A 24,113-nucleotide genomic window follows, 5' to 3' on the forward strand; every position below is an offset into this window, starting at 1 on the left:
CACTGGGCCGATATTGTAGATCTGGTCTTTGTTTTCATGGATTCAGTCAAGGATGAAAAGAGAAACAACTACAAACTGTAAACAATAAGTGCTAAAAGGGAAAGAAACAGGATGATAAAATAAGGAAAAAAACATACTGGGTGGCCAGGGAGGGTCCAGCAAAGAGGAGATAATTATGATGACTACTGAGGGATGAAAAGTCAAGCAATTGTGGTCTGGGAGGTGGCACGGTGGATAAAGCATTGGATTCTTTTTTGTTATTATTATTATTTTTCTATTTTTTTGCATTTTTCTTTTCTTTTTTTTTATTGGGGAATTAATGTTTTACATTCAACAGTAAATACAATAGTTTATACATGCATAACATTCCCCAGTTTCCCATATAACAATACAACCTCCACTAGGTCCTCTGTCATCCTTCTTGGACCTGTATTCTCCCTACCCACCCACCCCAGAGTCTTTTACTTTGATGCGATACGCCAATTCCAGTTCAGGTTCTACTTGTTCTTTTTCCTTCTGATCTTGTTTTTCAACTTCTGCCTGAGAGTGAGATCATCCCATATTCATCCTTCTGTTTCTGACTTATTTCACCCAACATGATTTTTTCAAGGTCCATCCAAGATCGGCTGAAAACGGTGAAGTCACCATTTTTTACAGCTGAGTAGTATTCCATTGTATATATAGACCACAACTTGCTCAGCCACTCATCTGTTGTTGGACACCTGGGTTGCTTCCAGGTTTTGGCTATTACAAATTGTGCTGCCAAGAACATATGTGTACACAGATCTTTTTGGATGGATATGTTGGGTTCCTTAGGATATATCCCCAGGAGGGGAATTGCAGGGTCATAGGGTAGGTCCATTTCTGGCCTTCTGAGAGTTCTCCAGACTGTTCTCCACAGAGGTTGGACCAATTGACATTCCCACCAGCAGTGCAGGAGGGTTCCTTTGACCCCACACCCTCTCCAGCATTTGCTGCTGTTCCCTTTTCTGATGTATGACATTCTCACAGGAGTGAAGTGATATCTCATTGTTGTCTTGATTTGCATTTCTCTGACAGTCAGAGACTTGGAGCATTTTTTCATGTGTTTATTTTGGATCTCTTCTGTGGTGAATATTTTGTCCAAGTCCTCCCCCCATTTTTGGATGGGGTTATTTGTTGTCTTGTTGTTGAGTCTGGCAAGCTCTTTATATATGTTGGTTATTAAACTCTTATCTGATGTATGGCATGTAAAGATCTTCTCCCATTCTGTGAGGGGTCTTTTGGTTTGGGTAGTGGTTTCTATTGCTGTGAAGAAGCTTTTAAATTTGTGGTCCGGGAGGTGGCGCAGTGGATAGAGCACTGGACTCTCAAGCATGAGGTCCTGAGTTTGATCCCCGACACATGTACCAGAGTGATGTCTGGTTCTTTCTCTCTCTCCTTTCTCATTAATAAATAAATAAAATGTTTAAAACATTAAAAATTCCTATTAAAAAAAAGCTTTTTAATTTGATGTAGTCCCATAGGTTTATGCTTGCCTTAGTCTTCTTAGTAATTAGATTTATTTCATTGAAGATGTCTTTAAAATTTATGTGAAAAAGAGTTCTGCCAATATTTTCCTCTAAGTATTTGATAGTTTCTGGTCTAACATCCAAGTCCTTGACCCACTTGGAATTTACTTTTGTATTTGGTGAAATACAGTGATTCAGTTTCATTCTTCTGCATGTTTCAACCCATTGTTTCCAACACCATTTGTTGAAGAGACTCTGTTTTCCCCATGTAATAGTCTGGGCCCCTTTGTCAAAGATTAGATGTCCATAGGTGTGGGGGGCACTTTTTTTTTTAAAATTATTTATTCATGAGAGAGATAGGAGGAGAGAAAGAATTAGCTATCACTCTGGTACATGTGCTGCCAGGGATTGAACTCAGGACTTCACAGTTCAGAGTCCAATGCTTTATCCACTGCGCCACCTCCTGGACCATGAGCGCCAGGACCCAGGTTTGAGCCCCGTCCCCATCTGCAGGGGGAAAGCTTTGCAAGTGGTGAAGCAGGGCTGCAGGTGTCTCTCTGTCTCTGTCCCTCTCTGTCATTCCCTTCCTCTCAATTTCTGGCTGTCTTTGTTCAATAAATAAATAAATAAATAAATAAATAAATAAATAAAGATAATAAATAATATAAAATGTAAAAATAAATAAACACCCCCCTCCTCAGATCTCAGACGAGCTCCGCCCCTCCGCGACCCGCCCAAATGGCGGAAGTGCGGCATAAGAAGCGACCGCCCAGCCGTCGCTAAAAATTCCGTTCTGACGTCGTAAAGGAGCGCCGGATAGCCGGGTCTGGCTCCTCCCCCATCATGGGCGGTCCTAGAAAGTGGCGGAGGCCAATGACGACACGCAGCTAATGGCACCCGAACTGGGCGGGGCTTCGTCGCGCGCCGCGTGCCTACTCTCCTGCCGGCGAAAAGCAGCGGATCCCTAGAGGTGCTCCCGGGGTTGTTCGCGGCGCTTCGCAAGATTTGCCAAGGGCCTCACGTAGATCTCAGGTCGTATAGACAGTTGTGCAGGCACGGGGACTTTAAACCCGAGGTGCGGGACCTGGAGCTGGACACGGGGACATGGGGCCGGCGCCTCGTGGAGCTGCTGAGGAGCCGGAGGTGGGTGAAGCATCCGGCACGATTTGCCCAAAGTGTTTGCAGGTGGCAGAACTTGGCGGCAGCAGCTTGCCGGCATGGGTCCTGAAGGCGGTTCTGTCCGGAGGAGTTTCACTCCTCCAGTGAGCACTTGGACTGTTGGGGCTTGCTCGGTAGATGGAGCCTTAACTTGCTGGTATGAAGCTGTGCCTGCACGTTTAAATTAATCTGGGGATTTGATTCATTTCCTTGGCCAGACCTTCCCTCTTGACATTAGGGTGGATCTTCCCTCTGATGCATAGTATTGCGTTCAGTGCACTAGGACTTTGGAGTGTCTGTTTTCTGCTAGGATTATTGTGAAGACTGGATGGTGTACGGAATACATTTTCTGGAGTCAGACTCTAGCTTTCTCCGTCGTTGGGCACTTACCTGTATATAGGTTTTTTAAAATTTATTTATTTATTTATTTTTCTGTTGAGGTCAGAGTTGGATCTTATCAGTTAATTATTTATTTTAATTATTAGATAGGGACAGAGAAATATTGAGAGGGGAGGGGAAGACAGAAAGGGAGAGAGACAGTGGTCCGGGCGGTGGTGCAGTGGATAAAGCACTGGGTTCTCAACCATGAGGTCCCTGGCAGCATATGTACCAGAATGATGCCTGGTTCTTTCTCTCTCTGCCTATCCTTCTCATGACTAAATTAATAAATTCTTTAAAAAAATAAAGAAAGGGAGAGAGACAGACACCTGCAGCCCCACTTCCCCACTTGGGAAGCTTTCCCTCTGCAGGTGGGAGATAGGGCCTTGAACCTGGGTCCTTGAACTATAAAGTGTGCACTTTGCCAGGTGCGCCACCACCTGGTCCCAGTATGTATAGTAGCTTATATAGTTCAGGGCTTATAAGAAAAGAGGATTTTAGTAGGCTTGGATAGACCAGTAATGAAATGGCGTTTGTGAAGTTCAGGACTAAACCAGCAGCTGGGGAGAAAGTAACTCAGTTGTTAACTTAGGGCAGTGCCTAATATGTCATTACCCCTAACAGCTACAAGCAGAGCTCCGTGCTTGTGCTGTCTGATGGACGACTCAAGGAGTTTTTAGCCTGCAACTCAGTAATGTTTTCCTGAGTTACTGATTATCCTGGCATGTGCATAATTTGATTCCCAGCTAAAAGAGGAACCACGGGAACCCAGGAAGTGGTGCAGTGGATAGAACCCTGAACTCGGGAGTATGAGATCCCAAGTTCAGTCCCTGGTATCTCATGTGCCACAGTGATATTCTAGTTCTCTCTCTCATTAAGTAAGTAAATAAATCTTAAAAATATAGAAGAGGGAGTCAGTCGGGCAGTAGCACAGCGGGTTAAGCGCAAGTGGCGCAAAGTACAAGGACCGGAGTAAGGATCCTGGTTCGAGCCCCCGGCCCTCCACCCGCAAGGCTGTCGATTCATAGGCGGTGAAGAAGGTCTGTAGGTGTCTGTCTTTCTTTACCCCTCTCTGTCTTCCCTTCCTCTCTCCATTTCTCTCTGTCCTATCCAACAACGATGACATACATCAATAACTGCAACAATAAAACAACAAGGGCAACAAAAGGGAATAAATAAATAATAAAAGGTATACTTAAAAAATATATAGAAAAGACGCAGGCGGGGCAGGGTGGTGGCTCACCTGGTTGAGCCGCATATATTACAATGTGCAAGGACATGGGTTTGAGCCCCCGGTCCCCACCTGCAGGGGGGAAAGCTTCGTGAGTGGTGAAGCAGGGCTGCAGGTGTCTCTCTGTCTCTCTCCCTCTCTATCACCCCCTTCCCTCTTGATTTCTGGCTGTCTCTATCCAATAAATAAAGATTAAAAAAAAAAGAAAAGGATGCAGGAATAGGTGAGACACTTACAACTACATATGATGGTGGCACTTTAGATAATGGATGCTAGACATCTACGAACTCTTACTGACTTCTGCCTGTCAATGGCTGTAGCTGATGGAGCCAGCTGTAGAAGGCACAAGCAAGAAGGGGAAGAAGGAATCCTCTAAGAAGCGCATAGCAACGGACTGTCCAGTGGAAGGCCTCCTGCAGCCAGTGAAGCTTAGTCGGGCAGAACTATATAAGGAACCTACCAATGAGGAGCTGAATCGCCTTCGGGAAACGGAAAGCCTGTTTCATTCCAGCTTACTTCGTTTGCAGGTACTGTTGGGTTTCTGGGGCTTTGGTTAGAGGGTGGGTTTGGGATCTTGAAACTGAAGGACTCTTTGCCCCTTTTTACAGGTAGAGGAGCTACTAAAGGAAGTGAGACTGTCAGAGAAGAAGAAGGAGCGGATCAATGCTTTTCTGTTGGAGATCAAACAGCGGGTTATGAAAGTGCCCTCCACTCCTGAGACAGAGGTGAGCAGGTTGTTGGGGAACTTTTTTTATCGTTGGGGTGCAGGGCTAAACACGACAAATCTACCACTCCTGGTGGCCATTTTTTCCTTTCTGTTTTATTTGACAGAACAGAGAGAAATTGAGAGGGGATGGGGAGCTGTAGAGGGAGAGAGACAGAAAGACACCTACAGACCTGTTTCACTGTTTATGAAGTATTTCCCTGCAGGTGGGAAGCTGGGACTCAAACCTGGGTCCTTGCACATGGTAATATATGTGCTTAACCTGGTGGGTCACTACCTAGTCCCTGAAATTTTTTTAAAAATATTTTATTTATTATTATTATTTTTTTTTAATTTTCCCTTTGTTGCCCTTTTTTATTGTTGTTGTAATGGTTATTATTGTTATTGATGTTGTTGTTGTTAGGTTGTGCAGAGAGAAATAGAGGAGGGGAAGACAGAGAGGGGGAGAGAAAGATAGACACCTGCAGACCTGCTTTACCCCCTGTGAAGTGACTCCCCTGCAGGTGGGAAGCCAGGTGCTTGAACTGGGATCCTTGTGCTGGTCCTCGCGCTTTGGGCCACGTGCGCTTAACCCCTGCACTACTGCCTGACTCCCTTTTAATTTGTTTTATTATCTTTATTTATTGGAAAGCGGCAGCCAGAAATTGAGAGGGAAGGGGGAGATAGAGGGAGAGAGACAGAGAGACACCTGCAGCACTGCTTCACCATTTGTGAAGCTTTCCCACTGCAGGTGGGAACCAGGGACTTAAACCTGGGTCCTTGCGCACTGTAATATGTGCACTCAACCAGGTGCACCATCACTTGGCCCCCAGGATTTGGGACTTGAACCCAGGTCCTTGTGCATGTGTGCTAAACTGGATGAACCACACCCCAGGCCCTGTGTGGGGGAACTTTTAACAGATTTCTCTGTTCTCTGGGGTTGGAATGATGGCAAGTTCATTCTCACTGCCAGGAGCCTCAGTTAGGAGTGGATCATTCATGTATTCATTCAATCAACAGACATTTAAATGTCCTACAGTAGATGTGCTGTCAGGATAACGAGTGAACAAGGTGGCCTATGGTCTGGTGTTGCTTATGGACAGTAGATAAGTGTGATAGCTAAGCTATATGTCAATGTTAGGTAGCAAGCGCTATGGAGAGAAAGAAGAGTGGGAAAAAGAGATGGTTATGAGAATAATCTTTTCTTTTTTATCTTCTCATAGTACTGCTCAGCTCTGGCTTATTGGCTTATGATTGTGTTGGGGGTTGAACCTGGGACCTTTGCCTCAGGCATGAAGGGCTCATTGCGTAACCATTATGCTGACTCCCTAGCTGCAGATTTTTTTTTTCCTCCAGGGTTATCATTGGGGTTCAGTCCCGGCACTATGAATCCACTGTTCCTGGCAGACAGTTTTCCTCATTTTTTATTGGATAAAACAGAGAAATTGAAAGGGGAGGGGGAGACAGAGACAGAGAAAGATAGACACCTGCAGCCCTGCTTCATCACTTGTGAAGTGGACCCCCCCCCCCCCCCCCCGCAGGTGGGGAACCATGGGCTTGAACCCGGATCCTTGTGTTTTGTGCTGTGTTCACTTAACCTGGTGTGCCGTTGCCTGACCCCTTCCCCCCAGCTGCAGGTTTTTTTTTTTTTTAAATAAACATGTTTTCATTATCTTCATTTATTTGATAGAGATAGCCAAAAATCGAGAGGAGGGGAGACAGAGGGAGAGCCTGTAGCCCTGCATCACCACACATGACGTTTTCCCCTTGCAGGTGGGGACCAGGGGCTTGAACCTGGGTCCTTGTGCACTCTAACATGTGTGCTCAACCAGGTGTGTCACCATCCAGCCCCCCCCCCAGCTGCAGTTTTAAATAAAGTCATAATAAAGTTTTATAGCAGTAGATTTTATTTATTTATTGTGTGTGTGTGTGTTTATATTTGTTTATTTATGAGGAAGAAAATAAAACAGCATCACTCTGGTACATGGGATGCCAGGGATAGAACTGAGGGCCTCATATTCACAGGTCAGATGCTCTGCCCACTGCACCACCTATGGGGCCTCAAGGTACATTTTATTAAAGTGACATATATTGTGTGGAAAAAGGAAGTGAATTGGGCATATAGATAACTTGGGTAAGAATAACATTCAAGGAAGGAGACAGAGACAAAATGAAGGCTTACACGCAAGAGTGTATCTGCTCCACTGAATGAATGAGGGGAAAATGAAAGGAGATCATCCAGAAAACTAATAGAGGAAGAGAGCATATCATGTAGAACCTTGCACCAAAATAAGGACTTTTTTTTTTTTTTGAAAATTTCTTTTTTTTAATATTTATTTATTCCCTTTTGTTGCCCTTGTTGTTTTATTGTTGTAGTTATGATTGTTGTTGTTATTGATGTCGTCGTCATTGGATAGGACAGAGAGAAATGGAGAGAGATGGGGAAGACAAAGGGGGAGAGAAAGACACCTGCAGACCTGCTTCACCGCTTGTGAAGCGACTTCCCTGCAGGTGTGGAGCCGGGGCCTCTAACTGGGATCCTTACGATGGTCCTTGTGCTTGGCACCATGTGCGCTTAACCTGCTGCGCTACCACCTGGCCTCTGATGGGCCAGTACTTAAGCCACTGTACTACCTGCTGGGTTGCAAAAATGGCCATTAACAGAGAAGAGTCAAAGTGATTTATCTATATATTTACTACTTATTTAGGATAGAGATAGGGATTGAAAGGGATGGGAGAGACAGAGGGAGAGTAACAGACACTTGTAGTCACTTATCACTCGTGAACCTGCTTTATCACTCGTGAACCTCCTTTCCCTTCCCCAGGTGGGGACTGAGGGCTTGAACCCAGCTTGCTCATGCTCTACCAGGTGTGCCACTGCCTAAACCTGATTTACTTACTTATTTATTTTGGTAGAAATTGAGAGGGGAGGGGTGATTGAGAAGGAAAGAGACAGAGAGACACCTGCAGCTCTCTTCACTCAGAAAGCTTTCCCTCTGCAGTTAGGGACCAGGGGCTTGTGCACTGTAATGTGTGCTTAACTGTCTGGTCCCCCGATTTAATTATTTTTGACTTGAGTGACTAGTGTGTAGTTATCTTAAGATATGGAAAGATTAGGAGCTTAGTTTCAAACAAATACATGTAATTAAAAAAATATATATATTTATTTATTTTACCAAAACACTGCTCAGCTCTGGCTTATGGAGGTGCAGGGGATTGAACCTGGGACTTTGGAGACTTAGGCATGAAAGTCTTTTTGTATAACCATTATGCTGTCTACCTCTGCCCAAGTATATATATATTTTAATATATTTTGTTTTATTTTAGTGAGTTCTGATTTCATTATTCTTAGGCATTGCCAGGGTTTGAACTCAGAGCCTTATGGGATATAAGGCATGTGTCTACTACTGAGCCACCCACCTCCCAGGCCCCAGTGTGGTGGAAATGGGATGCTTGTAGGCATCCAGGAAACATGTTAAGAATGAAATCGAATCAAGTTGTGTCACTTTCTCCGTCCCTACAGCTGACTGACCAGGCATGGCTACCAGATGGGGTTCGAGTCCCCCTCCACCAAGTGCCATACACTGTGAAGGGCTCTTTCCACTTCCTGCCCCCCACCCATGTCACTGTTGTGGGCAGCTACCTTCTGGACACCTGCATTCGGCCAGACATAAATGTGGACGTGGCACTGACCTTGCCCAAGGTACGATCCAGAGTTTGAGGAATAGAGGGACCTGTCACCTCACCACTTACCAGTCCCTGCATCCCACCTGTTACCTGCCAGGGGACTGGAGTAGGACTTCTAAATCAAACGGGCAGACCATGGCAGTAGTCCAGAGGGCAGCTTAGATGCACTCTTGGGCCAATTGTTGCCCCTTTGGCACTTGGCTTTCCTTATCTAAGAACTGAGGATGGTATCGCTAAGCCTGGCTCGGCCACTCCGTCCACCAGCACATCCTTGGGGTTATTAAACTGTGACTGTAACCTTTTATCTTCATCCAGGCTCCCTATCAACAAACACTTATGGGACTCCCCGGCTTTCTCTTCTTATCCTCTCCAGGAGATCCTACAGGACAAGGATGCACTGAACCAGCGGTACTTCCGCAAGCGGGCCCTCTACCTGGCCCACTTGGCTCACCACCTGGCCCGAGACCCCCTCTTTGGCAGCGTTCGCTTCTCCTACACCAAAGGCTGCCACCTGAAACCCTCGCTGCTGCTGCGGCCACATGGTGGGAGGCACACACTGGATTTAGGGCACAGTTTGGGCCGATGAATTTAGTGGGGGAGGCACAAGGATCCCAAACCCGAGATGGGAGCAGGGAAGGTATAGGAACCTCAAGCTTTGAGGTGGGCAGTCTCACCTGGGATCCCCACGTAGAAGGATTGTGCCTTCAGGAGGCCCCTCTGACCTCAAGAGACTCAGAGTCTTAGCTCCCCGTCTTGCCCTTCTTTGTGTCGTCCCCCCCCCCCCCCAGGGAAGGATGAGCGCCTGGTTACAGTACGTTTGCATCCATGCCCACCACTCGATTTCTTCCGCCCGTGCCGCCTGCTGCCTTCTAAGAACAATGTGCGCTCTGCCTGGTACCGAGGCCAGAGCCTTCCAGGGGATGGTGAGCAGCCTTGGAGTCAAGGTGACATTGGAGGGAAGGGTGTTGTGGGGACTTCTCTCATGACTCGCTTCTGCTTTCCTCTCACAGGAAGCCCAGAGCCCCCCACACCTCACTATAACACATGGATCCTGCAGGATGTAGGCCTCGAGTCCCACGTGCAGCTGCTGTCAACTGTACTGGGCTCAGCCGGGGGCCTGAAGGACGGTGTGGCACTTCTGAAGGTCTGGCTGCGGCAGCGGGAACTGGACAAGGTGAGCTGGGCCTGCTGTAGCCTCCATGCGTGCTGAGTGGTGGGTGGACTGACTGTAAGCTCAGCCTTCCTCCTCCTCTCTTCCAGGGCCTAGGGGGATTTAGTGGGTTCATTGTTTCCATGCTGGTGGCCTTCCTCACGTCCACACGCAAGATCCATACCACCATGAGTGGCTACCAAGTCTTGAGAAGTGTCTTGCAGTTTCTGGGTAAGGCGGCTGGACTCAAATGGCATGGGTTCCACACATCCTGGCAGTCCTCTCATCCAGTGATGGTTTCTTATCATCAGGCCAATGGGCAGAGGCAGGCAGTTGGAGCCACCTGGCCAGAGGGAGGGCATCATTTGGGCTAGATCTCAGGGAAGGATGATAACCTGCTTACTTACCCAACTTCTCTGGTTTACTTCAGCCACCACGGATCTGACAGTCAGTGGGATCAGTTTGTGTCTCAGCTCAGATCCCTCCTTGGTGAGTGGGGCTGGGCCGAGTCTGGACATAGGGTCATGTAGGTAAGGCCCCGGCCTTGATGAGTCTTTCTTCCCCTCAAGCCGGCTTTGGCTGACTTCCACCAGGCCTTCTCTGTTGTCTTCCTGGACTCTTCAGGCCGTCTCAACCTCTGTGCTGACGTCACTGCTTCTACTTACCACCAGGTACTGATGGTCCCCAGATCTGCCTCTCGAACTAGCACCAGGACTCTTGAAACTCCTCACTAGAGAGCCGAGGTTAGGGGGCTGGGCTGCGGCACACCTGGCTGAGTGCTCATATGACCATGCGCAAGGAACTCGGTTAACTTCCAGGGGGGAAGAAAGCTTCATGAGTGCCGAGGCAGAGGTGCATGTCTGTCTTTCTCCCTCTGTATCTCCCCCTTTTCTTTCAATTTCTGTCTCTATCTAAAATAAATAATTTAAAAAAATATTTATTTATTTATTTATTCCCTTTTGTTGCCCTTGTTATTTCTTTTTATTGTTGTTACTATTGTTGTCATCGTTGTTGGATAGGACAGAGAGAAATGGAGAGAGGCGGGGAAGACAGGGGGAGAGAAAGACAGACACCTGCAGACCTGCTTCACCGCCTGTGAAGCGACTCCCCTGCAGGTGGGGAGCCAGGGGCTCGAACTGGGATCCTTAAGCCGGTCCTTGAGCTTTGCGCCACCTGCGCTTAACCCACTGCGCTACTGTCTGACTCCCTATAAATAAATATTTTTAAAAAATGAATATGGGGTGATTCCACTCATAGACAGAAGTTGAAAAATAAGAACAGAGGGGAAACCATAGTAGAGCTTGGTCTGGAGCTAGTGCACCAAAGTAAAAGGACTGGGCCAGGGGGATGTTCAGGTTCTAGAACGTGATGACGGAGGAGGACGTAGGTGGGAAGTTAGTGTTATGTGGAAAACTAAGAAATGCTATACATGTACCAGCTACTGTGTTTTACTGTATACTGTAAACCATTAATCCCCCCAAGAAAGACAAAAGCAAACCAAAAAAAGAGAGAATTAAAAAAATAAACCCTTTTCTCAGGAAAAAAAAACAGTAAAAAAAGATTTTTTTTTTTTACATTTTTATTTTGGATGGAGACAAAGAAGAATTGAGAAAGAAAAGTAGAGATACAGAGAAGACACAGCATTGCTTTACTGTTTATGAAGCTTCCTCCTGCTGGTACAGACTGGGGGCTTTAAACAAGGTCTTTTTTTTTTTTTAAAAAGTGGGGGGTCAGGCTGTAGTGCACCGGATTAGGTGCACATGGCACAAAACTCGAGGTTGTAAGGATCCCAGTTCGAGCCCCTAGCTCCCCACCTACAGGTGGGTCCCTTCACAAATGGTGAAGCAGGTCTGCAGGTGTCTTTCCCCGGCTCTTGTCTTTCCCTCCTTTCTCCATTTCTCTGTCCTGTCCAACAACAACATCAATAACAACAACAGTAATAATCACAACAATGATTAAAAACAACAAGGGCAACAAAAAAGTGGTCTAGGAGGTGGCACAGTGATGGATAAGGCATTAGGACTCTCTCAAGCATGAGGTCCTGAGTTCAGTCCCCAGGAGCACATGTACCAGAGTGCTGTCTAGTTCCTTCTCGCCTATCATTTCTCATGAATTAAAAAAAAAAAAAAACCAAAAAAGACCTGAGATTAGTGGTTCAGAAGGGGGTGTGGGGAAGTCGGGCGGTAGCATAGCGGGTTAAGCGCACGTTGCGCAAAGCGCTAGGACCAGCAGAAGGATCTCGGTTCGAGCCCTCGGCTCCCCACCTGCTCTCTCCATTTCTCTTTGTCCTAGCCAACAATAATGACATCATCAACTACAACAATTAAAAAACAAGGGTAAAAAAGGGAATAAATAAACAAATAAAAATTAGAAAAAAAATTGGCGTGGTGGGTAAGGCATTGGAAAGAAGAGAAGGGTACCTAGTTAGGCTTTTCTTGGTCTGTGCCCTGTGATCACAGAGGAGTGACCACGGTGGTGGTGGGGGGGAGTCTCACGTCTGTTCCCATCGTCCTTCCCTGTGTTTGCACCCAGGTGCAACATGAGGCACGGTTATCCATGGCACTGTTGGACAGAAAAGTTGATGATGGATTCCAGCTGTTGTTGATGACTCCCAAACCCATGATCCGGGCTTTTGATCACGTCTTGCAGTAAGTTTAGGAAGGGCAGGGCATACCAGTGGGGTTTGTTTCCTTGGAGTTAGTGGGATGAGGTGTAGCTTTTCAGGTGGTTAAATCTTCCTGGTTTGAGGTAAGGGGTGATAAATGTGACTAGCAGTCCCTGATTCCTCACTTTTTGTCCCTCTCTGTCCCCAGTCTCCGTCCGCTGAGCCGCCTACAGGCAGCGTGTCACCGAATGACACTGTGGCCAGAGCTGCAGGACCACGGTGGAGACTATGTCTCCGCTGCTCTGGGGCCACTGACTACTCTCCTGGAGCAGGGCCTGGGGTCCCGGCTGCACCTGCTGGCCCATTCTCGGCCTCCAGTCTCAGAGGTGATGAGGTGGTGTGTCAGGGAGTTTGACTTCAGTGGGTGTGGGTCCCAGAATACACACCATCCCTCTAGTTAGAAAGTGGCTTTCCAGACCACACAGAGGAGAGGAGTTCTTGGGTTGAGCTCAATGTTTTTATACCCTGCAGTGGGACATCAATCAGGATCCACCGAAACACCGAGATTCTGGGACTCTGACACTGGGATTGCTCCTCCGGCCTGAAGGGCTAACTAGTGTCCTTGAGTTGGGTCCAGAAGCTGACCATCCTGAGGTGAGGAGCCCCAGGGTGACTCGTGCCTGTTACGGGAAGCCCAGTCTGTTGACTGGAAGGAGTGGAGCATGTCGCCCTCATTCCCTGTCCCCTGAATTGGCACCTGTCAGGAGTCCTGACAGCCTTCTTCTGTTGACCTTCCCCAAACCCTCTCGCCTCCGTGCAGGCTGCTGACTTCCGCCAGTTCTGGGGTTCTCGCTCGGAGCTTCGGCGTTTCCAGGATGGAACCATCCGGGAAGCTGTGGTCTGGGAGGCAGACTCTTTGGCTCAGAAGCGCCTTATTCCCCACCAGGTGGTCACCCACCTCTTGGCACTGTGAGTGTTCAGCATCTAGATGCCAGGAGGCAACAGCGGCCTGGGAAAACTTCTAAGGTCTATCTACCCTAGATTTGGGGGGGTGGAATAAGCAGCTCTACTTTATAGTCCCCAGTGCCCACCCTATCTGTGCTCCTTTCTTAGCCATGCTGACATCCCAGATGCCTGTGTCCACTATGTGGGGGGCCTCCTGGACTCGCTTATCCAAGGCTGGAAAGAGGTAAGTGTTCAGGCTAGGGATTTGGAATAGGCAGTGTGCCCACACTGCGTAGGGGATGGTGAGCTCTAGTCTCTGCCTGGTTGCACTTCTTGACATGTCCAGCAGAGGGGGCACTGGCTCCACAGCAGTTTGAGTCCTAGACTCCCAGGTGATTTGTATTGGTTTTCTGCCCGCCTGACTGCCTGTTTTTCCCCTCAGACCTCCAGCACAGGTGAAGAGGCGCTGGCAGCAGTGGTGCGTTGCTATGATGACCTCAGCCGCCTGCTGTGGGGTCTGGAAGGCCTCCCACTGACTGTCTCTGCGGTGCAGGGAGCTCACCCCGTGCTGCGCTACACTGAGGTGAGGCTGCAGGGAGGCCAGGAACCCTGTGTGCTGGATCACTCCCCACCTCTCACCGCTCACACCACTCCCGTGTTCCCCCTTCTGACTCCTGCTCCGGGGTGCACGCCCAGGCCCCATCCTCGTTGTCCTCTCCTGTAGGTGTTCCCACCAACTGCAGTTCAGCCAGCCTTGTCTTTCTACAAGTACCTGCGAGAGCGGGCCTCACTCTTGCCCCGGATTGACAAGCCCTGTCCGGCCTATGTGGAACCTATGACTGGTGAGGGGCCTGTGGGGAGGGAGGCCACTCCATAAGCTCACTCATAGGTGGGACTAAGAGACAAAGCAAGGGGCGATAAGGGTGAGACTCAGTGGACTGGAGTTTCCCACAACAGATTGGGGGCTGGGGACCAGTGCTTTGTGGTGGAGGATGACTGTTCTGTAGAGGGTAACGTGTGCTGACACCTCTCTTGGGGGGAGATATGGAGCTATACCTATGTCAATAATAGTCTTAGAAATTACTATTTCTTGGGGGTTGGGCGGTGGCGCAGTGGGTTAAGCGCATGTGGCGCAAAGCGCAGGGACCGGCGTAAGGATCCCAGTTCGAGCCCCCGGCTCCCCACCTGCAGGGGAGTCACTTCATAGGCGGTGAAGCAGGTCTGCAGGTGTCTATCTTTCTCTCCCCTTCTCTGTCTTCCCCTCCTCTCTCCATTTCTCTCTGTCCTATCCAACAACGAATTGCGTCAACAAGGGCAATAATAATAATAACCACAACGAAGCTACAATAAGGGCAACAAAAGGGGGAAAAAATGGCCTCCAGGAGCGGTGGATTCATGGTGCAGGCACCGAGCCCAGCAATAACCCTGGAGGAGGAAAAAAGAAAAAAAATTTAAAAAAAAATCTATTCCCTTTTGTTGCCTTTGTTGTTTTATTGGTGTAGTTATTATTGTTATTGATGTCGTTGTTGCTGGATAGGACAGAGAGAAATGGAGAGACAAGGGGAAGACAGAGAGGGGGAGAGAAAGACATCTGTAGACCTGCTTCACGGCTTGTGAAGTGACTCCTCTGCAGGTGGGGAGCTGGGGGCTCGAACCAGGATCCTTACGCCAGTCCTTGTGCTTTGCGCCCCGTGCACTTAACCTGCTGCACTACTGCCTGACTCCTTTTCTGTTTTAAAGTCGATTTATTCTTTTTAAAAATTATTATTTTTATTTATTTATTGGATAGAGACAGCCAGAATTTGAGGGGAAGGGGGAAGTGTGGGGGGGCAGAGAGATACCTGCAGTACTGCTTCACCATTCGTGAAGCTTTCCCCATGCAAGTGGTAACCGGGGGCTTGAACCTGGGTCCTTGGGCATTGTGACACATGCACTCAACCAGGTGTGCCACCACCCGACCCCTATTCTTTTTTTGTAGCCAGAGCACTGCTCAGCTCTGGCTTATGATGGCGTGGGGGATTGACCCTGGGACTTTGGAGCCTCAGGCATGAGAGTCTCTTGGCATAACCATTATGCTGTCTATTCCTGCCCAGAAATCACTATTTCCTCAGTCAAGTAGTTAAAAGGAGAAAAAGGGTAATTTTTCCCTCTAGGCAATGGTTCAAGACCTCTCACCTTTCTTCCCAGTGGTATGCCACCTGGAGGGCAGTGGCCAGTGGCCACAGGAAGCTGAGGCCATACGTCGGGTCAGAGCAGCATTCCAGCTGCGGCTGGCAGAGCTGCTGAAGCAACAGCATGGACTCCTGTGCCGAGCTGCGGCAACGTACACAGACGTGCTCAAGGTTAGGTTCTGTGGGCCAGGGGTGCTGCCGAGGTGGAAGGGAATGGGTGTCCTGTCGCCCTGGGCTGACATGACATGTCTTTCTCACCCCACAACCTTCTCTAACAGGACGGGTTTGTGTTTCGCATCCGTGTGGCCTATCAGAAGGAGCCCCAGATTCTGAGGGAGATGCGGAGCCCTGAGGGGATGATCTCACTGAGGGACACGCCAGCCTCCCTCCAGCTTGAGAGGGACACTCGGCAGCTGCCCTTGCTCACCAGCGCCTTGCACGGGTAGGGCTGCCGCAGTGTCTTTGGTCCATAGGGCTTGTGTTCCCGCTCTGCTGTCCTCACCACCTGCCACTTTGGGAAGCCAGCTGGTTCAGTAATTTAGGAATGTGAGTTCTGGAGTCAGTCAAGATGTAGATTTTTATTTATTTATTTTTAACCAGAGATAGCGGTGTGGGGGATTGAACCTGGGACTTTGGGACCGACCTCAGGCATGAGAATCTCTTTGCACAACCATTATGCTCTCTGCCCTTCACCGATTCCCCCCCCCCCCCCCAACCAGAGCACTGCTCACCTCTGGCTTAATGGTAGTGCTGGGGACTGAACCTGGAATCTCAAAGCCTCAGGTGTGAAAGTCATTTTGCATAACCATTAGGGTGTCTCACCAACCCCCAAGATAAAGAATTCTGACCCTGTCACTTTACTGTGTCCTTTTAGGCAGACTTCCCCACACCCCCACTATCAGACATGGAAGTCTTTTTGCTAACCTTATGCTATCCTCCCACCCACTTTAACATTATTTTAAAAATATTTATTTACTTATGAGAGGGAGAGGGCTAAAGAGCAAAACAGAAAACCAGAATCTCGTGCTGGCCTTTGCAGTGCCAAGGGGTAAACTCGGAACCTTCTCCTTCAAAGTCCAATACTTTATCCATCACGTCACGTCCTGGGATTCCCACCTTTCCTCCCTCCCTTCCTCCCTCCCTCCCTTCTTTCCTTCTTTCTTTCTTTCTTTCTTTCTTTCTTTCTTTCTTTCTTTCTTTCTTCCATTTTATGTATTTATTAATGAGACACATAGGAGGAGAGAGTAAGAGCCAGATGTCACTCTGGTACTGCTTGAACTGGGATCCTTGTGCTGCTGGGAATTGAACTCAGGACCTTATTCCTGAGAGTCCGATGCTTTATTCACTGCGCCACCTCCTGGACCACTTTCCCTTTTTTTTTTTTTTGCCTCCAGGGTTATCACTGGGGCTCAGTGCCTGTACTAGGAATCTGCTGCTCCTGGAGGCTATTTTTTCCCCTTTTGTTGCCCTTGTATTTATTGTTGTCATTGCTGTTGTTGGGCAGGACAGAGAAGTGGAGAGAGGAGGGGAAGACAGAAAGGGGGAGAGAAAGACACCTGCAGACCTGCTTTACTGCCTGTGAAGCGACTGCCCTGCAGGTGGGGAGCTGGGGGCTTGAACTGGGATCCTTGTGCTTTACATTATGTGCACTTAACCCGCTGTGCTACTGCCCGACCTCCCCCCACCACTTTTCTTTTCACATCTGTAAAATGGGAATCATAAAAGGATTGACCACTTGGGACTTTTGTTAGGAACATGAGGTCATATATTTAATGCATTAACACAGCGCTGAGTGGCAGTGGTGCTGAAACTCTGTCCCTAGACTCTGAGTGTCTAAATCTTATTGTCATCACCCCTACCCCCGACAGGCTTCAACAGCAGCACTCGGCCTTCTCGACTGTGGCTCGACTGGCCAAGCGGTGGGTGCGTGCCCAGCTTCTGGGAGACGGACTCACGGATGAGTGCCTGGACCTGGTGGCTGCTGCCTTGTTCCTGCACCCAGAGCCCTTCACCCCCCCCAGGTGACTCCCACCTTTGACTTAGGGAGGAAATTCTCTTGGGCCCATTTTCATTTAGCTGTATCTTCATGGGGGGGGGGGGGGAGGGACAGGGGGGTTTAGTTTCAGAAGCAGGTGGTAGAAGATCTTCTAAGACACCACCCACCCACACCAAGGTATAAGACCCCTAGGACCCCAGACGCCTAGGGGTATGTGACTGAATCCCAGACTTCACACTTTTTCCTTCCCCATAGCTGCCCTCAGGTGGGCTTCCTTCGGTTCCTTTACCTGGTGTCAACCTTTGATTGGAGAAACAACCCCCTGATTGTCAACCTCAACAATGAGCTCACTGGTAAGTGGCCAGGACAGGGCTCAGACTAGTAGATTCCAGAGAGGAGGTCTTCCCTGCTAGTCTGCTGGGTTTTCTCTGTGCTCCCCCATCCCAGATAGGTATACCTGCCATGATATACTGGGCTGTTGGGGTGAGGAATTATCAGAGGGGGGAGGAGGCCCAGAGCATTCCTTTAGGGAGCCTTGCTATAAGGATGCGATGACCAGAAACAGAATGGCCTGGGGGTGGTGGTAAGCAGGTCGAATGGGGGGCTCTGGAGGAGAGTGGGAGGGGCCCTGAATAAGTATGTGAGAAGTCTTGCAGGGGACAGGGAAGGGTCCAGATTAGAATAGATGCCCAGACCTCACGGAGAGCTGTAATATGAGGAACTCCTGGTCTCAGCAGAGACGAAGGTGTCAGCTTCCTAATTCCCCAGGTGTATGGGAGCACAGGGTGGAAGGGGGGCAGGAGCAGGCCTCAGCTTGTGCAGGCCCAGAAACAAATCTGGAGTGCCAGGCAGTGGAAAATTCTGCCTTTGGGCCGAGGCTGGGAGTTTCACACCCCGCCCGGTTAAGGCAAATACAGTGTCCCTTTCATCACCTTTGCACGTGAAGGAGGGAGGGAGAGGTGTTGGGAAATCCCTGTGACGGGCAGCTGCTGGGTGTCCAGTATGAGGACCTGGGACAGGAGGGGGGCAGGCTGACCCAGGACCCTCTCTGTTCTGCCCACAGCGGAGGAGCAGGTGGAGATGCGCAGTAGCTTCCTGGCAAATCGGACTCGACTTCCTGTCTTGGTCATCTTTACCCCCCAAGACCGCAAAAGCTCTGTATGGACGCAGGATGGACCCTCTCCACAGGTTCAGTCCCATCCCTGTGCCCAAAGGCTTCTCTCCACTCAAGAGAAAGCAGGTTGAGCCTGAGCGAAGAAGCCCTCAGTTAGGTCTGACCTCTCTGCTGCCTGTGTGCCCTCAGATCCTACAGCAGCTCATGGTCCTGGCAGCCAAGGCCTTGCCTGTGCTGGAGAAGCAGCTAATGGGGCCCCAGGGACCTGGGGACATCCGGGTAAGCCCCTGACCAGGAGTTGACTCCATAGGCTCTGGGCGTCCTGGGGAACCCTGGAAGTCTGGAGCTTCAGGGACTGTCCTAGGACACCCAGTCCCCTTGTTTGGTGAAAGTGGATGCAGAAAAGGCATTGAAGCTGGCTGTGGTGTTTGGCAGCGGAGGAGCCTGGAGGACAGCCTGGGTCCTGGCTCCATCTTGGCCGCGTGTTTCAGGCCTCACTCTTTCTGCTGGACCCAAGCCAACAACTGACTGAGACTTGGTGCTCCTGCCAGGACGAGGGGGTGGGGTGGACAGAAGAGAAAGAACCCAAGTGGGCACGTGGGAGGCTTTGTGATCCGTCGTCCAAGTGAACACTGCTGACCCCCATCTCTCCTCCCTTAGACAGTGTTCCGGCCACCCTTGGACATGTATGATGTGCTGATCCGCCTGTCTCCCCGCCACATCCCTCGGCACCGCCAGGCTGTGGACACTCCAGCTGCCTCCTTTTGCCGGGGTTTGCTCAGCAAGTCAGGGCCCTCATCCCTGATGCCTGTGCTGGGCTACGATCCTCCTCAGCTGTATCTGACACAGCTCAGGGTAGGTCCCAGGTGAGGCAGGGCCTTGAGGTTGCTCTCAACTACCCACTTGTAACCTCGTTTCTCTCTCCTGCCTGTCCGTAGGAGGCCTTTGGGCACCTGGCCCTTTTCTTCTATGACCCACATGGTGGAGAGGTGATTGGTGTCCTCTGGAAGCCCACCAGCTTCAAGCCCCAGCCCTTCAAGGTGTGCTGGCTAGTGACAGTTTGTGTGTCCACGTGCTTCTGTGCGGGCAGGCATGTCTCTGTGTGGTGGGGCTGTGTGAGTGACCCGCTGTCAGGAGTGAAGTGTGTGGGCTTGTGTGTCTGTCTCCACTGCTACCACTCCAACCCTGGCTTAGTGCGTCCAGGCATGCCTTTGTGACATCCCTCTCTCCACGTTTCTGTTCCTCTTCTAGGCCTCCAACACAAAAGGATGCGTAGTGGTCTCTCAGAGTGAAGAGACACTGACAGTACCCAATGTAGAAGCCATCCTGGAGGACTTCACCACCCTGGGTGAAGGTCTGGTACAAGCTGTGGAAGCCCGAAGTGAGAGGTGGGCTGTATGATCTCCAGCCCCAGGAGCAAGCTGGCGGTGAACAGCCGGACTTCACAGAGCACCTCTGGGGCTCTCAGTGGCATGACCTCCATTTTCATCAATGTGGAACCTCCATGGAGGGTCTGCTGGCTTGAACACGCAGATCACTCTCAGTGAAACTCCTGACTCAAGTTTCTGTCTTGTGCCTTTACAGTGGCTGTGGTGTCCTACAGAGCCCCTGGACCTAACTGTCTGAACTTTCAGAAGAGTCTGAGCCAATTCAGAGAGGAAATTGAATGAGTTTAGGAGATTCATCCATCTGTCAGCCCTAGTACCTGGTACTTAGTACCTTCCAGAAGTCTGGAGAGGAGGACTCGTACCCAGGGCAGAGGTTGTGTTCCCTTTCCGTTGCCAGGATGTGGGCTCAAGCCTCAGCGTTTCCTTTGCTGTGGCAGCGGACCTTTAAGTGGGGCCCTTCCTGAGAGTCACATGACCAGCACCGAGCAGTGGAGAGGGGGCTTCATGTGTATGAATAGACTACATTGAAAGGGCACAATAGCCTCCTGTGTTGGTGCTCATGTTGCCCAGGGTGTGGACATGGAAAAGTACAGAAGACAGGAAGGGGCTGGGTGGGTGAAGAGGGGAGGGGCGGGGAGGTAGTGGTCTCCCGGTCTCCCGATTCAAGAGAGATGCAGGATGCGCTGAGTCCCGCCGGGGCCCCTCACTATCTGAGTCCCGCCAGCCCTGTGCACCTTCCCCTGGCTGCCTGCCCGGCCATGTCACAACCACCCCCATTTGACTCCCACATCGTGGGTGCAGAGGTGAGGGAGTTTTCAGTGCCCTGGGGAAGAGGAGACATGGCGCCTCCCTTTAGCTTGTTCCACACCCCCTTTCCGGCAGCCTCTCCCTTCTCTGTCTCCCCTAATCCTGGTTGTTTTTCCAGACTCGGCTCAAATAGTGCCTCCTCCTTAAACCCTTCCCTTGCCCCCAGCCTGAGGTACTCTTTTCCTCCTCTGAAACATTAGAGCAGTTGCTGTCTGTTCAAGTTCATATCCCAGTCACGTGCTGCAGTGTGAACTCTCGTTCTCAAACTGATTTAAAATTAAATCACTTAATTTCCTCATGTTCCTGACTGGTCTTTTTCCAGAGGACTTTATCCATGTTTCCTACATGTAAGCTCTCTCTCTCTTTTAAACAAATATTTATTTATTTTACTGAGAGAAAAAGAGACCAGGGCACTGCTCAGCTGTGGCATATGGTGGTGCTGGGGATTAAACCGGGAACCCCAAGAGCCTCAGGCATGAGAGTCTTTTGCAGAGCCATTAAGCTATCTCTTCAGCCTCCATATATGTAAGCTCTTTAGAGAACATGTCTGAATGCAGATTTCTTCCTTTTTTTGTTTATTTGCTTATTTGCTTTTACTAGAGCACTGCTCAGCTCTGGCTTATGGTGGTGCAGGGGATTGAACCCGGGACTTTGGAGCCTCAGGCATGAGAGTCTCTGCATAACCATTATGCTGTCTACCTCTGTCCCAGATTTCTTCCTTTTTTATTTACTAATTTATTATTATGGATTGAGACAGGGAAATTAAGAGGGAGGGGGGAGAAAAGGAGAAAGACACCTGCAGCACTGCTTCACCACTTGTGACTTGCTCCTCGCAGGTGGGGACAGGAGGCTCAAACCTGTGCCCTTGCACACTATAATGTGTGTACTCAACCTAGTGTTCCACTACTGAGCACCACTTTCTTCCTTTTATAGTTAATTATTTTAAAAAGTTGTTTTAATATAAAAAATACAGAGGGACCAGAGTGCTGCTCAGCTCTGATTTATGGCAGTGCTAGGGAGTGAACTTGGAACCAGGGAGCCTAAGGCATGAAAATCATTTGCATAACCATTATGCTATGTCTCCAGCCTTCTGATTTATTTACTAATGACAAGATGAAGAGTTAGAGCCAGAGCATTACTCTGGCACATGATACCAGGGACTCAGGACCTCATGTTTGCAAGTCTAATTCTTTTTTTTTTTTAATCTTTATTTTTTGGATAGACAGTCAGAAATTGAGAGGGAAGGGGCCAGTAGGGAGAGAGACAGACACCTGCAGCCCTGCTTTACCACTTGTGAAGCTTTCCCACTACAGGTGGGGAACAGGGATTCAAGCTTGGTTCTTTGTGCACTGTAACGTGTGCTCAACCAGGTGCACCACCACCTGCCCCCCCTTTTAAAAAAGATTTTATTTATTGATTCATGAGAAAGAAAGAACCGGACATCACTCTGGTACATGTGCTGTCAGGGATTGAACTCAGGACCCTATGCTTGAGAGTCCATTGCCTTATCCGCTGCGCCCCCTCCTGGACCATTGTGAGTCTAATTCTTTACCGATTTTCATCTTCCAGGCTATGTGAATACAGGATGGCTTCACTCAGGAAGTATAGAAATTGAGTCTATAAATATGAAGAAGTCAACCTATTTTCAATACTTAACTATGGTGGTTGGTTATCTATGTGGGGGTTGGGAGGGGGTCACAGACGTTTAGTGACAGGAGTGGTGAAAATAATTTAAAAAATTAAAAAGGGGCCAGACAGTGGCGCACCTGGTTGAACGCATACATTACAGTACGCATACATTACAGTACGCGAGGACCCAGGTTCGAGCCCCCACATGCAGGGGGAAAGCTTTGTGAGTGGTGAAGCAGTGTGGCAAGGGTCTCTCTGTCTCTCCCTCTCTATTACCTCCTTCCCTCTTGATTTCGGGCTGTCTCCAATAAATAAATAAAGATAATTAAAAACCTTATATATATATATATATTTTTTTTTTTTTTAAACACCTTATATATTTATTCCCTTTTGTTGCCCTTGTTTCATTGTTGTAGTTATTGATGTCGTCGTCGTTGTTAGGACAGAGAGAAATGGAGAGAGAAGGGGAAGACGGGGAAAGACAGATACCTGCAAACCTGCTTCACTGCCTGTGAAGCGACTCCCCTGCAGGTGGGGAGCTGGGGGCTTGAACCAGGGTCCTTACGCCGGTCCTTGTGCTTTGCGCCACATGCACTTAACCTGCTGCATTACTCCCAATAAAAAACCTTTTTTTAAAAAAGAAATATGGACAGACCTGTCTCAACACTTGTAAACCTTCCTCAGGCTGTGGGTAGGAACTGAGGGCTTGAACCCAGGGCTTTGCTCGTGGTAATGTGTCTTCTAAACCTGGTGCATCACCACCTGGCCGCCAGGGGAATCAATTTGTTCTCTCCAGAAGAGGCAGGTGGGTTGTGATGGTGATGATAAAACCCGGGAGTTGGGCAGTAGTGCAGTGGGTTAAGCGTATGTGGCACAAAGCGCAAGGACCAGTATAAGGATCCCAGTTCAAGCCCCCAGCTCCCCACCTGCAGGGGAGTTGCTTCACAGGTGGTGAAGCAGGTGTCTATATCTTTCTCTCCCCTTCTCTGTCTTCCCCTCCTCTCTCAATTTCTCTCTGTCCTATCTAACAATGACAACAGTAATAACTACAACAACAATAAAAATAAGGACAACAAAAGGGAAAATAAAAAAAAAAAAAAGATAAAACCCAAGAGGTAAAAAGTTATTGTTTAGTGAATGTCTAATATTGGGTTTTGGTGTTTTTGTTTTTTTTTCCTTTTTTATTTAAGAAAGGATTAATTAACAAAACCATAGGGTAGGAGGGGTACAACTCCACATAATTCCCACCACCCAATCTCCATATCCCACCCCCTCCCCTGATAGCTTTCCCATTCTCTATCCCTCTGGGAGCATGGACCCAGGGTCATTGTGGATTGCAGAAGGTAGAAGGTCTGGCTTCTGTAATTGCTTCCCCGCTGAACATGGGCGTTGACTGGTCGGTCCATACTCCTAGTGTGCCTCTCTCTTTCCCTAGTAGGGTGGGTCTCTGGGGAAGCGGAACTCCAGGACACATTGGTGGGGTCTTCAGTCCAGGGAAGCCTGGCCGGCGTCCTGATGATATCTGGAACCTGGTGACTGAAAAGAGAGTTAACATATGAAGCCAAACAAATTGTTGAGCAATCATAGACCCAAAGCTTGGAATAGTGGAGAGGAAGTGTTAGGGGGGTACTCACTGCAAACTCTAGTGTACTTCTGCTTTC

At 49.0% G+C, this 24,113-nt stretch overlaps 1 protein-coding gene across 3 annotated transcripts; it reads left to right on the plus strand.

The window, feature by feature from the left end:
* Window positions 1-2,335: 2,335 nt before the first annotated feature.
* NOL6 (nucleolar protein 6) lies at window positions 2,336-21,121 on the plus strand. Of its 3 annotated transcripts, none has more exons than XM_016188052.2 (26): window positions 2,336-2,633; window positions 4,578-4,784; window positions 4,866-4,982; window positions 8,484-8,663; window positions 9,021-9,189; window positions 9,436-9,570; window positions 9,658-9,821; window positions 9,908-10,028; window positions 10,228-10,286; window positions 10,367-10,468; window positions 12,330-12,445; window positions 12,611-12,788; window positions 12,934-13,056; window positions 13,223-13,371; window positions 13,516-13,591; window positions 13,790-13,930; window positions 14,072-14,189; window positions 15,535-15,689; window positions 15,797-15,960; window positions 17,387-17,539; window positions 17,770-17,867; window positions 18,578-18,702; window positions 18,818-18,907; window positions 19,289-19,483; window positions 19,567-19,668; window positions 19,880-21,121. In XM_016188052.2, the coding sequence occupies exons 1-26, from the start codon at window positions 2,595-2,597 to the stop codon at window positions 20,027-20,029; spliced, it is 3,426 nt and encodes a 1,141-aa protein (XP_016043538.1). In that variant the 5' UTR covers window positions 2,336-2,594; the 3' UTR covers window positions 20,030-21,121. The 3 variants fall into 3 exon arrangements, with proteins under 3 accessions (XP_016043538.1, XP_060055256.1, XP_060055255.1); XM_060199273.1 differs by having other exon boundaries at window positions 2,362-2,460; XM_060199272.1 differs by lacking the exon at window positions 2,336-2,633 and adding an exon at window positions 2,665-2,805.
* Window positions 21,122-24,113: the final 2,992 nt, after the last annotated feature.

The sequence above is a fragment of the Erinaceus europaeus genome, chromosome 10 (assembly GCF_950295315.1).
Source record: "Erinaceus europaeus chromosome 10, mEriEur2.1, whole genome shotgun sequence".
Taxonomy (NCBI): Eukaryota; Metazoa; Chordata; class Mammalia; order Eulipotyphla; family Erinaceidae; genus Erinaceus; species Erinaceus europaeus.

Coding starts and splice junctions, on each gene's coding strand:
- NOL6 (XM_016188052.2), top strand. CDS start 2,595: ATGGGGCCGGCGCCTCGTGGAGCTGCTGAGGAGCCGGAG. Junction 2,634..4,577: donor GAGCTGCTGAGGAGCCGGAG/GTGGGTGAAGCA, acceptor CAATGGCTGTAG/CTGATGGAGCCAGCTGTAGA. Junction 17,868..18,577: donor CCTCAACAATGAGCTCACTG/GTAAGTGGCCAG, acceptor TTCTGCCCACAG/CGGAGGAGCAGGTGGAGATG.